Here is a 12,834-nt window from a genome sequence, read left to right as displayed (position 1 = left end):
CGATGTTTTGAGTAGAGCGCCCTCACTTGGTGGTCAATGAGTAGCATTGAATTTTTCCGCTAACACCTGCACCGTGCCCTAATATAGCCAGTTTCTCCTCGAGTATAAAAATGATTCATTCCTTGCACGTTAGGTATATTAAAAAAACGAACCTCTCAAAGCATTAAAAATTGCCCATACACTTGCTGCCTGGAATCCTGAGGCAGTGGCTGTAGCTAGGAATTTTTTTGGGGGGGGGGGGCCAAAGGGACACCAGCATCTTATGGGGGGGGGGCACCAGCTTTCAGTGACGCGTTTTTTGGGGGGCAAGTTTTTGTTAGCCTTGTTCAATATCAATTTATCCGTTTTTTTCAGGGCATCGGGAATTTGTGGGAGGCACGTGCCCTAGACCCCCCCCGTGATATGATATGACTAATGGGAGATGCATCTCGGCAGTGAAATAGAAAACTTCCAGCATTTTTTTTAAAAACCAGTTTAATTTTTTTCGAGGGATGACATCACAGTATTGCTTACGAATATGAATGCCTCACTGATAACCTCGACCCTCTCAATATCATGAACAAATAATATCCAGCTGTTGCGTGCAAGATTTCCTCCATCTTCACTTAGCATGACCAAAATCCAACAATAACAAAACAATTCCATTCCAACTGCTTCATTACTGAACCTTTTATAGACACAATACAATGACATAAAAAATTAATGATACAATTTTGCATTGTGCAATTAAATGAAATTTACCAAGGCAAATCCTACAGTTCGATTGCAGCAATTTAATAACAAAAACAACGCAGACTGACATCTTAAGGTCATACTATTAAGTTGCTGCCATGGATACATATGAATTCCAAGACTATGATATGGGCACTGACGGTAACCAGGTCCAGAGATTCCATGGCGACAGGCTAACATGCCTCGCTTGGTGTGCATGAAACACGCCATCAGAGATCAAGCCATATCCACATTAAAGGAGGGTACAGGCTTTGTCTGGACAGCTCCAACCTTTCTCATAAGATAGTAGCCACTGGGTCAAAGGTTAAGCAACAAACTAAATATACATATACGCTAAAGTACTGCTCAACAATGAAAAACCATACCATATTTATTGGAGTTGCACAAATGAAAGTTAAAAATCAAATTTCAAACAGTTAAAAAAACTTAGCAATTTCAAATAAACTATCCGTAAAGCCTGGCTTCACTTGATTTTTACGACATTTACATTTGCTCATTGTTCAAGGAATGAATTTCTGAGAAACAAAGCAATCTAAAAACCTTTGAGCACAATTATGCAAGAGAATAAAGAGACAAGATAACACTTCAATGACATAATTTCAGAGAAAACAAGGCTTAAACAGTTCAGAAACTTTTCCCAAGCTTTCTAGATTGTCACTCCTATTCAATGCACTTATCGAAGATCACAATTAATAACATTCAAATCTCCTGACCACATCATGATATCATAACACAGGACAGTGCAGGAACCATACACGCAGTGACTACTACAATACATACAATGAACATATAATGAATGATAATAACTTGATTAAATTGATTTACTTTCCTTCCAAAGGAGAAAAATTGTCCAAGAATATATTTCCAAAAATTTGCTAAGAGATTTTCTGCTGGAAAATTACTTGACACTACTGAAGTACAAAATACCAAGCAGATGCTTGTTTACTTCTCACAATAAAATGTTGTTTGTGCGAATACATGAAGAATATGTACACAAAAGGCACCACAGATCTGTATGTATAACATCACTTCTCTGAAATGAAAATAGAATCAGATAAGTCTCTTTGTGCATAAATGAGTTTATAAAAAGTTATTATTTTTCATGTAAAATATATAACTGCATGTCACGTCATGCATAACAGGCAGTTTTTAACCCATTGCGTATCGTCTCTTCTGATCGAGAATAAGGCCTTGGAAAAGATGGCAATTTTCAGTAAAAGTTTCCAGTTATTTGCCCCTAGTGTGGATCAGAAAGAGCAAACTGAGTTCTCCCTACAGATGAATCACTAAGCCTGGCATCCTGATGAAATGGACACGATGTGGGTAAAGAAAATGCTGAGCATTTCCCGTTAATTCACACTGTGCAGATTCTGTTTAAGGCATTTTTGTTCACATTTGGCTTTGGTGACTTCCAACTCATTTTGTCAGGCTAGGTCACATTATCACTAAGTCTAATATTATTTCTAATCGATCTTATCATGACACATTCAAACAGTAAGTCTGCACTTAAATTCCCTTAATTTGTCAATGTTACACAATTCGTTGTAATTATTACAATCTTTTCAGTACAGAAACCGAAAAATATAATTGAGGTATAGACTGGATTGTACTGCTTATACATTGTGCATAATTCTTTACCGTTTGATAGTTGCGTTCTATGATACACACAGACATCTCTTCCATCACATACAAAGACAAAATCAATATGAAGCATGTGCGACAAATCTAAGGGAATTTAACAAACTTGTACATTACAAATTTGTCAATAAAAATAATTACATGTCCCAAATTTTCACAATTCGTGAAATTTTAAAGCAAACCAAAGGCACCCAATATGGAGAAGAGATTTCTTAAAACTTGCTAAAACTTTGCTATGCAGAAACGCATCAACATCCCTGCCAATCTATGTTGTAATATGAAGCAATGGTTGTCATGTCTTGGACGATACAAAAGATGAAGCTATTTGAGTAGAGCAGATCTTGGCAAAAGAGTGAGAAATCTACATGTTGTTCCCAGCGAGTCCGACGACGACAACTAGGAAGATAAGAAAACTGACCACACCCACGATGTAGGTAAAAAGAAGGATAATCTTCACCATGGCACCCTGCAGAAGAAAAAACCAACAGCAGGGTCAGAGATACACCATCAAGTGTCAAGAAATCAGAGAAAAACGGGCTAACTAGTTCCATATATAAATGCATATCAAACGAGTGCAAAAATCTTGATATTCGTTTTGAAGATGTTGCAGAGTTTACAGAATGACTACGAACTGAATGCAGTATTTATGACCCGAGTCTGATATGGTGCGATATTTCATACATGGTGCCAATAAGATAACGTTGGGACATCTCATCATCCAAGGTCTTTTCATAAAATGGCCACAGATTGACTCATGGATAACTGGATAAAGTGTCTGAAGAAATAAAATCAACGATATAACAGTTTGCAGTTTATCTGGCTACACGACAGTATAATTGATGCCAACAGAGAAGATCGCAAACTACTGCAGATTTCAAAAAAGAAAATCATGCGGAACGACTCTGAAATATGGAGAAATGCCTCCAGTAAGGGCAAAAGATTAATACCATGCTTAACTACAGATAAGCAGACACCTGCAGAATAATGAAATGAGGCATGACAAATCCCATCTTCCATTCCCTTTACTTGCAATGCTCCGAGTGAAAAGGAAAAATACATGATACTGAATGTTATCATTTTGATTAATTGAGACTCAGTAAACACATGCACACTTCGCCAAAATCAAAGCAGAGCTTGAGAGAGAACGACTGAATTTTTGAGAAACCCATTAACTTCTTTTCTTTATCATCTCAGGAAATCAAGAAATTCTTTGATTTGTCATAAAGTCTAGATAAGGCTTAGAACTGTGCCAACGGAACTGTTGTCAACGGAAAGTGAAAGAGAGGGAGCACATCACACAGACGTTCATCAAATAGAAGATCACAGATTTGGAAATAATCGTAACTGTTTGCAGACAGAAGTCAGGTAAGTGCTGAAAGGTGTTAGTAAATTCAGTCCCACATTACTTTATAAACAGTTTATAGGCAAGCTGTCTCTCAATAGTTAATGATCTGCATTACAAGCACTACATTTGGTTTCAGTTGTATTGTACGGACTAGGGTTCATAAATATTGACAAGTTGGCCCATTTTCAGCTCCCTTTGACATGTTTGACCAAACGTTAGTTTTAATATTCGTTGTGCATTTTTCCAGTGCTGCTTTACATTTATGTTAAGGAATAAGAAAGGATTTCGAAGAACCTCTTTCAAAAAGACATGAAGGGATAAAAACATAATGCATGTGTTGTATGAGTGTTTCCACAGCACCAGAGGATTAAGCCAATCAAATTGCAGATCAGTAGATGCAAATCAGTTGCAAACGACCCCTGACCTCTTCAGTGATTTGTGATAAACACTCTCCCTCTGCCATCCTTTCAGCCTGTAATTCAGTTAACTCATCCTGTTGTGAAATCAAAGTTAAAAAGCTCGACAAAAATGTTTGGTAACGATGGAAACTAGTCATGAAGGAGACCAAGAGCTCGCCACGGAGAAGCAACTTTTCTCAGCTTGTTAAGGGAAAAAAAGAACACCCGTGCACTGCCTTTGGATGTGTGCAACTTGTACGTTTGGGCTGACATGATTAATGAGCATTTTTTCAATAAAGCCTCCATCTGCCTTTGTGTTTGGGTCTTATCAAATAAACGTGTACATGTATGGAAAATCAACTGTGACAGAATATAACGTAGGCAAGATGTCGCAGCTGGAATTGAAATGTGGCCTCTTGAAGGCAAATGCTTGGTGGCATACAGCAATATACAGTGTTCTTACCACAGGAGTGAAGTGCATGTCCAAACGTCTATAACTCTCAAGGTCATATTGCAATAGCCTTACATTGCAATGTTTATTCATCTTACACCAAATTGCATGTTTTTCATTTGCAACAAGCCCAATGAAATCACTCCAAAATGTGTCTAGTACCAGTCCTGTCTTTAGATACCGTGCACGATATGGGGCCGATGGGTACCGCCCCACGTCCAATCCCTATACACATTCTAGACTATTGTTACCGTACCGTGCACGATATGGGGCCGATGGGTACCGCCCCACATGTCCAATCCCTCTACACACTCTAGACTATTATTACCGTACCGTGCACGATATGGGGCCGATGGGTACCGCCCCACATGTCCAATCCCTCTACACACTCTAGACTATTATTACTGTACCGTGCACGATATGGGGCCGATGGGTACCGCCCCACATGTCCAATCCCTCTACACACTCTGGACTATTGTTACCGTACCGTGCACGATATGGGGCCGATGGGTACCGCCCCACATGTCCAATCCCTCTACACACTCTGGACTATTGTTACCGTACCGTGCACGATATGGGGCCGATGGGTACCGCCCCACATGTCCAATCCCTATACACACTCTAGACTATTGTTACCGTACCGTGCACGATATGGGGCCGATGGGTACCGCCCCACATGTCCAATCCCTATACACACTCTAGACTATTGTTACCGTACCGTGCACGATATGGGGCCGATGGGTACCGCCCCACATGTCCAATCCCTATACACACTCTAGACTATTGTTACCGTACCGTGCACGATATGGGGCCGATGGGTACCGCCCCACATGTCCAATCCCTATACACACTCTGGACTATTGTTACCGTACCGTGCACGATATGGGGCCGATGGGTACCGCCCCACATGTCCAATCCCTATACACGCTCTAGACTATTATAACCGTACCGTGCACGATATGGGGCCGATGGGTACCGCCCCACATGTCCAATCCCTCTACACACTCTGGACTATTGTTACCGTACCGTGCACGATATGGGGCCGATGGGTACCGCCCCACATGTCCAATCCCTCTACACACTCTAGACTATTATTACCGTACCGTGCACGATATGGGGCCGATGGGTACTGCCCCACATGTCCAATCCCTCTACACACTCTAGACTATTATAACCGTACCGTGCACGATATGGGGCCGATGGGTACCGCCCCACATGTCCAATCCCTCTACACACTCTGGACTATTGTTACCTAACACATCCCCCTTAGATGTCTGTAAAGAATTCCTGAGATTCCGATCAAACAACGACCAACATAAAGATGGGGGGTGCTCTCCATCCCCTCATCTTGCATCATACGTGTCTTTTCACAGAGAATACCATTTTGTCCCAGATTGAATGGCCCATTTCCTGGTTTGAGCGCTATGAATTACCGACCCTTAACTTTCACCTGCTGTACACTCTGATCAATCTCATTTTCTCAAGTGCTAACATCTTTTGAAGACATGAGACATGTAAGCTTGGATTATGGTGGACTCTGAATCGTGATCAGACATTTATACATACAAACAGGTAGATGCACTTACGGCAGGTGGCTCGGATCCAGTGCTGGCTAATTGCTGGGATGAATCCCCACCGGTTGTCTTTAGTGGCATGTCATTGCTACGGCCTGCAGTCAAGCGGAGAAAAAAATCTGAGCTTTCAATTCAGGGAACTCGAATATATTCTTGTGACAAGATGATGCCTCTGTGAATTTTTTTCTCCAATGTGGCAGAGTTGTTTGCATGAACTACAAGTACTGATGACTTCTTTGGTCTGATTTATGTTGATATGATTAGAGGTTCATGTAAAATCAAATAACTACCTGTTTTGGATGAACGCTGGCGTGATTTCTCAATATGTCATTGAGTAATGGCAATTTAATATGCAATTTGAGGGAGGTTATTTTTTCATCCAGTTTATCGAGATGAATAGATTTCAGAAATTTCTGTGAGATTTCAAATGTTTAAAATGCATCACAAAAATCTATCATGGGAAATCAACATTATCACTTTTCCTCAAATTCAAATCCTGAAAACAAGTTCTTTTTTCAGATTATTTTTGTAAATTGAAATAATAAACAAACATTCACAAAAATGCTCAAAACAGTAATCAAATAAAAAAAACCAGTCAACATTGACTTCTTTCACTCACAATCACACGAAGAGTGCACAATTTAAGTGGAACACAAAAGGTTCTGGGAAGGCAGTGCACAACTACTGTACATGTACAACACAAAGAGATGTATGGGCATTCATGGGTTATCGAACGTATGGACATGTACATATGACAAACCTACCACAAGGTTTTGTGAACGGCAAATACACATATCATAACTACAAACACATAAAATTCATGGGCAAACTTTTTACATCATGAGACAACAGGTCAAATGAAGCGGATTTACAAAAAACCAGAAGCTGGTTCTATTTGTGAAAGAAAGAGATGGTAGAGTTGAAAATGGTTGTGATGTGGGATGTTTGAGGAACTAGATCTGTTAAGGTGTGTTGAGTGGAAAGATATATGAAAATTATCAGGTCTGGACACGTGTTTTGATCTAGGCTAATTTCTTTGACCAAATGGAATAGTTTTGAAGCATAAAACACGACATGAATTACAGGGTTCTTATGAACTAACCTTTCACGGGTTTAGACTAGCCCTGTTCAATACAAATAGTTAGGGCACATGCAATTTTGAAAAGGAATTGGGCACTGTTCACCAGACGAGTTTATTCAGCTGGCATGTTTTGGTGAGAAGGCAACATGCAAATAAAAAAGGTGTGACATCCGAGTACCTGGTTCGTCTGAAGTGGGCTGAACATCAGGAGGATGGGACGGGGCTGGTTTTACAACTGAAATTTTTTATGAAACAACATTTAACCATGAAATTTGTTTCTGGGATAAAATGGCTTAAATCTACACAGTGTCTAGTCCCCTGGGGTCAAAGGTAGTCAGAGAAAGGGAGATGAGGTAGGAACTTTGTCCAAAAAATTCTCCTGCGCCACGAGAATTCGTTTTGCATGCAAATTCAACCTCAAAAGTTGAGTTGGAAGAAGTAGGGGCCATACTGAGAGGAACTTGAGCACAGCACACCCGTGTCAATAACATTGGTTCTTACTGTCTTGCGGCTCGTTTGAGTGGGTATATTTGCTACCTTGGCTCTCGGCCACGCGGCTTTGGACTTCAAACGCAATCCACATGGCAACGTGGAAAATGGTGAAGGCCAGCATGACAAAGAAACTGTAGCTGGCCAGGCCGGTCAGAAGGGAAGTCTGGTAGCCAATCCCCAAGAAGATGGTCACCACTGAGATAAGGCAGGGAGAAACAGAAAAAGAATTAAAGTAGGCTGGTTACAAGTTATTTGGCAATGGTTTGAAATTACTCAGAAAATGTGGTTTTCCATAAAGCTGTGTGTGATTTGAAGCCACCGCCAAGTGATTCGGACAAGATTAAGATCACTAGAGATAGTAAAAGCTGTCTCGTTCACACAGAGATTTGTTTGAAAGGGTTCACATGAAAAATAGGTACCCTTAATAGCCCTAGAATGCTGTTGCTTTCAGAAAGTAAGCCAAAAAACATCAAAGTGTAAACAGTTTCTTTAAAAGCACATTATTAAAATCAACAAATTTAAAAATAGAAAAATTATCTGACACGGGAAAACTGGGATTTTGTGATTTGAAAAGGTCCATGTATTATTCCCCCCGGGATATTTGGAAAATCTCACAAAAACCTCTGCACTGGGAGAGTAATGTCTGCTGCAATAGATGTATATCAACATTAGCATAATACAAACACCAACCTGTGAAAGGTTTCAAGGTCAGAGGTCATCATACTCACCTGCTAGCACGTGTGCTGAGGTACCCACAGCCCAATGGGCCCAGTTGAAGATAGGGCGTCTGAAACAATCAAATGGAAGCTCATTCAGCCATCTTCATTCGCTACTTATTGTTCAATATTCTTGACAAGAATCATCCCGTCTATCCCTGCCAATGGTCAAGCTAGGCTTTATATCTTTGTTACACCTGCTCAGTGGACCTATAAATCATTCTTAGGAACCATTTTAGCTTCCTCAGAAGCACATGAATACAGCTCACAAGTACTACCGGTATTCTGGCAATTAATTACTCATCCAAATACGGTACACTCGTTTGCCACTCCTGGGTGGGGGAAAGTAAAAAGTGGCACTCAACTCACAATCAATATCATTTTAATACATGTACTTGAAGAACCACGAGTTTGAGGCAAATAAATGTACCACCTGTCATGAGGTTAGGGTACTCTCCGTCTCAAACACTTCACGGCAGGATTATTTTGGCCGTGACTGTATGCCCTGAATGGAGGGCTTTGTCCAGCAGCAGGCCCCATTGAACCAGCAGCTGCATGGTGAATAGACTGTATGTGTGGTATGCACTAATCCTCACACAACGGTGTGGTAGTAGCAGTCCTCCGTAGCGAAGGGGTTGATCTTGATTTTTTGCGGACAATTAATGTTTACCTTTCTGTAATCTTGCAATAAAAATATGTTGCAAAAGTACACTCCAGCTAAGATTGAGTGTACCGCCCCTCACCCACAGGTCACTCTCAGGAGTATATTTTGAGTTTTAAAGGGTTACAGAAATAGAAAAGATTTAGTTCACATGAAATATTTTAAAATAACAATAAATACGTAACCATTTCAAAGACATCATAAACTTAATGTTTACCCCATTAATTGTGACCGCAAAATGAATAAAAAGATCCTGCGTTTCCCCGCCCACAAAAAAATCCCCTTTTGGCCGTCTGCTTTCCCAGGCTGATTGGATGACGTCATCGCCTGAATGCTAACATGTACAGTGTACATGTACACAGCGCACAGTACTTGCAGTATCGCACGCTTCAATAGACCACGTTGCGTTGGATGTAGCTTGGCCCACAGGCAAACACTGTCTCAGTTCAAGGTAGAAATTAAAAGACACAGTACTACAGTGTACATGTACACTGCGCATGTCAGCGTTCTGCTGGTGACATCATCAAATCAGCCTGGGAGCGTGAACGGCCATAAAGGATTTTTTGTGGGCGGGGAAACGCAGGATCTTTTTATTCATTTTGGGGTCACAATTAATGGGGTAAACATTAAATTTAAGATGTTTTTGAAGTGGTTACATACATGTATTTATTGTGATTTTAAAATACTTCACATGAACTAGATGTTTTTATTTCTATAATCCTTTAACATAACTTACATGATCGAATGCTGCCAAGGTTTCATCCTGGCATGCACTGATTTATGAAGAAAATCCAAGTCGCAAAATAAAAAAAAACCAAATCTTACTTGGGGGTTCCTGGGTGTGGTCTGAAGACGGCCATGATGGGGTTAATGATACCCAGACAGGTGACGATGATTCCACAGATTGCATGAGCAACAGCTGTGCCCTAGGAAAAGGATTCATCCAATAAGCCTCTTACCACTTACATTTGAATCAAATTTGAATAAAATTTGGTACACTGTGCTATCGGATTTCACATAAACATAACAATTTGAATTCCCCAGACTAACTAAAGACACTCTTGCTATACCTCGTGAATTGGGGTAAGTTTTTCATAGCGACCACCATCTCCAGAAAGGACTGGTTCTTTTATGTCCTTCTTATCCATTGAAATCAGTGTGTTTGTACAAGACGTCTCTTACGTAACTAAGCAAAAGCTTCCCCTGAATCACAAGGTATAGCAACAGTGTCTTCAGTATGGAGAATTCAATTTATGTTGATGTGAATTTGGAGAACTCGGTGTACCAGATTTTATTCAAAAGTTACTGGCAAATGGCTCATTAACATTTTATCATATTGTTTGTCAGCTAGACACAAAGGCTAACAGGCAGAATATAAACAAAACAGGAACAATAAATCTTTCTCTTCTCTGTTGTTCTTCATTTTCAAAATGTTCACTTGTAAAATTATGCCTTATAAATACAATTCTTACCGTTTTGTGAAATTTTGTTAGTATTTTTCACAAGTTTCAATAATTTTCAATTGTAATACATGAACGAGCTAGCCTTTTTGCAACAAGTTGTCTGATCTAATTTGATAAGAAGCCATCAGGGCATGACAGTCCCACAAAAATTGTGCTCAATCAGCTTGTGTATGGATTTAGGCAAATCGCAACACCCTATTGGTCAAAAGATACATGTACACTGAAGTCCCGCATACAACTATACAAGCAAATGTGGCAATACAATAATATAAAGGCTTTGAATTCTGGTCGTCAGATGGGCCAACAGATAAAGCACTGATTTCATTTAGACTTACTCCACCACCGACGAAGCCTTTGACAAAGACAAATATGAGAATGAAGGCAACAACGAAGCACACGACACAGATCACCATGCATATCCGATGGATCTGAAATCAAATGTATTAAGTCTCAGCAATTTTTTAGAAAAATGGAAAAGAACAAAGGTTTTGCTTAAAAGCAGCGTTGCGGATCAGACTTTTTAATAAATCCCCCGCAGGATCATCACAAGACCAAGAAAAGACCTGAAGTTTGAATTCAATTTAAAAGCTCTTCATTTTAAATGCCAACAAAACATTCCTTTGTCATTGTTAACCCTGTTACTTGTGACTGACCATTTGTATGGTATTGTGATGGTTTTAAATACAATGCCGCTCATAATGATGCAGATTCAATGGAGAACAAAAGATATTGCCATAATGACATATTAAGTAGCTGCAGTGTCCTTTCGCAGGTTTTACTAGAACCCTACACTGACTCTCTCTGAAACAAGATTATACCCATGACACTGTGACCCCTACAAAAACCCTTACCCCATAAGTCAATAACAGGAATTAGACAATTACACAATAAGCAACGTCTTGGGCTACTCCAGAAGAATTCAGGAATTTTTTTGGAACATGAAACAGTGTATTTTGTATTTTATTGACAAAATATGTAGGAAAAGGCTGGTTCAAAATTTGCAAAGAATTGTTGGGTCTAAAAAGGAAAGAGAACAGGACCAGGGCACCTACTGATACTTGTCATAAGCCTGGAGAAAACCTCTGATCTACTAAGCTTTGTGTCCTAGGTTCTTCAACAGGTGTCTTGGGTTCTTTAACAGAACAGACACTGATCTAGTGTACAAGATCTCTGTATAAACTACTAGTGAAAGAAGCCAGCTTACCGTGAACCAGACTTTCTGTCCTAAGAGTTTGGACTCTGGCCACATGGGCTTGAAGAATCGGGCCAGAGTGATGCCGATGCTTGCAAAACCAATCCAGGCAATCATCATCAGAGAGGCTAGACAAATAGACAAATACACCAAGTAGGAGATCAGCATGGTCTGCCTCAGTCTCTCATCAGAGAGGCTAGACAAATACACCAAGTAGGAGATCAGCATGGTGTGCCTCAGTCTCTAATCAGAGAGGCTAGACAAATATACCAAGTAGGAGATCAGCATGGTGTGCCTCAGTCATTATTCATCGTGCGTACAGACTGGCGTCCTGCATCACTTTCATTCAATTCTATTATTGGCCTTTATCAATACCAGTACTGCAATTAACTGAAATAATTCTGTAAGCAATGTGTGAACAGAGATGTCCAAAAGGAAAAAAAGACAAAAAATTACTGGGCTTTCTAACGTGGGATGAAAGCCCTGAACTTTCTTTAAAATTAGTCTTCATTGTTCATAAATTAATACTAATTAATGGAAACACTTCCAGAAGACAATCACGATATCAAAAACAAATCTTGACAACTGTCATAAATTTTTAGCATCCATTTATTTTTCTTTTACATGTTTTCAATAATTAATTACCATGAGCCTTGGCTAAGGCAATGATCCTTGTTTCTCCAGTTGCTTCGCCAAACTCCGTCAACTTGAAGGTTTCTGTGCTGGGCCATCTTTGCTCATGTCGGTGACCGGCAATAGTACCTTCGGAACAAACACCAAAGCTGCGAAATTACTAAAGTTGCATAACATTTAACAATGAGGGAAACGACACCACCTTTAATCAGCCTGTGGCTATATTAGGAGAAAAGGTAAAGAACATCTAACAAATGAACACACCAATAAATGCATAACATATATACTGGTATGTGTGTGGAATATTCCCCATTTCACGTGTTCTTCCGTTTTTCTGAGTTCAGTCGAAATCTATTTGCTTCGTACGTGGAAAGTGAGAGATTTTCTTTTATGCCCGGTTCTTCCCACATTTTGTCTTCCATCTGATTTTCTATGGGGCACTCTTTGACTTATTTTTA

The 12,834-nt window shown here is 39.8% G+C and overlaps 1 protein-coding gene across 11 annotated transcripts in view; it reads right to left on the bottom strand.

Moving 5' to 3' along the window:
• Positions 1–654: 654 nt before the first annotated feature.
• Positions 655–12,834, bottom strand: part of LOC110982823 (ferric reductase 1-like) — a 32,165-nt gene continuing 19,985 nt past the window's right edge. For 6 of the 11 annotated variants that reach the window (XM_022241518.2, XM_022241520.2, XM_087144385.1 and 3 more), the window contains exons 14-23: positions 12,389–12,505; positions 11,756–11,871; positions 10,887–10,979; positions 9,914–10,014; positions 8,440–8,498; positions 7,757–7,906; positions 7,398–7,454; positions 6,151–6,233; positions 4,140–4,208; positions 655–2,836 (exon numbers count right to left, since the gene is read on the bottom strand). In XM_022241518.2, coding sequence (XP_022097210.2) covers positions 2,732–2,836; positions 4,140–4,208; positions 6,151–6,233; positions 7,398–7,454; positions 7,757–7,906; positions 8,440–8,498; positions 9,914–10,014; positions 10,887–10,979; positions 11,756–11,871; positions 12,389–12,505 — 950 coding nt within the window. In that variant the 3' untranslated portion in view covers positions 655–2,731. Of the gene's footprint in view, positions 2,837–4,139; positions 4,209–6,150; positions 6,234–7,397; positions 7,455–7,720; positions 7,907–8,439; positions 8,499–9,913; positions 10,015–10,886; positions 10,980–11,755; positions 11,872–12,388; positions 12,506–12,834 lie in introns of all 11 variants that reach the window. The other 5 variants (XM_022241514.2, XM_022241517.2, XM_022241515.2 and 2 more) reach the window with 5 other exon arrangements.

The sequence above is a fragment of the Acanthaster planci genome, linkage group LG12 (genome assembly GCF_054643075.1).
Source record: "Acanthaster planci isolate LZ-2023a linkage group LG12, COTS_SCS, whole genome shotgun sequence".
In the NCBI taxonomy this organism is placed as follows: domain Eukaryota; kingdom Metazoa; phylum Echinodermata; class Asteroidea; order Valvatida; family Acanthasteridae; genus Acanthaster; species Acanthaster planci.
This window is presented reverse-complemented; position numbering and strand designations above follow the sequence as displayed.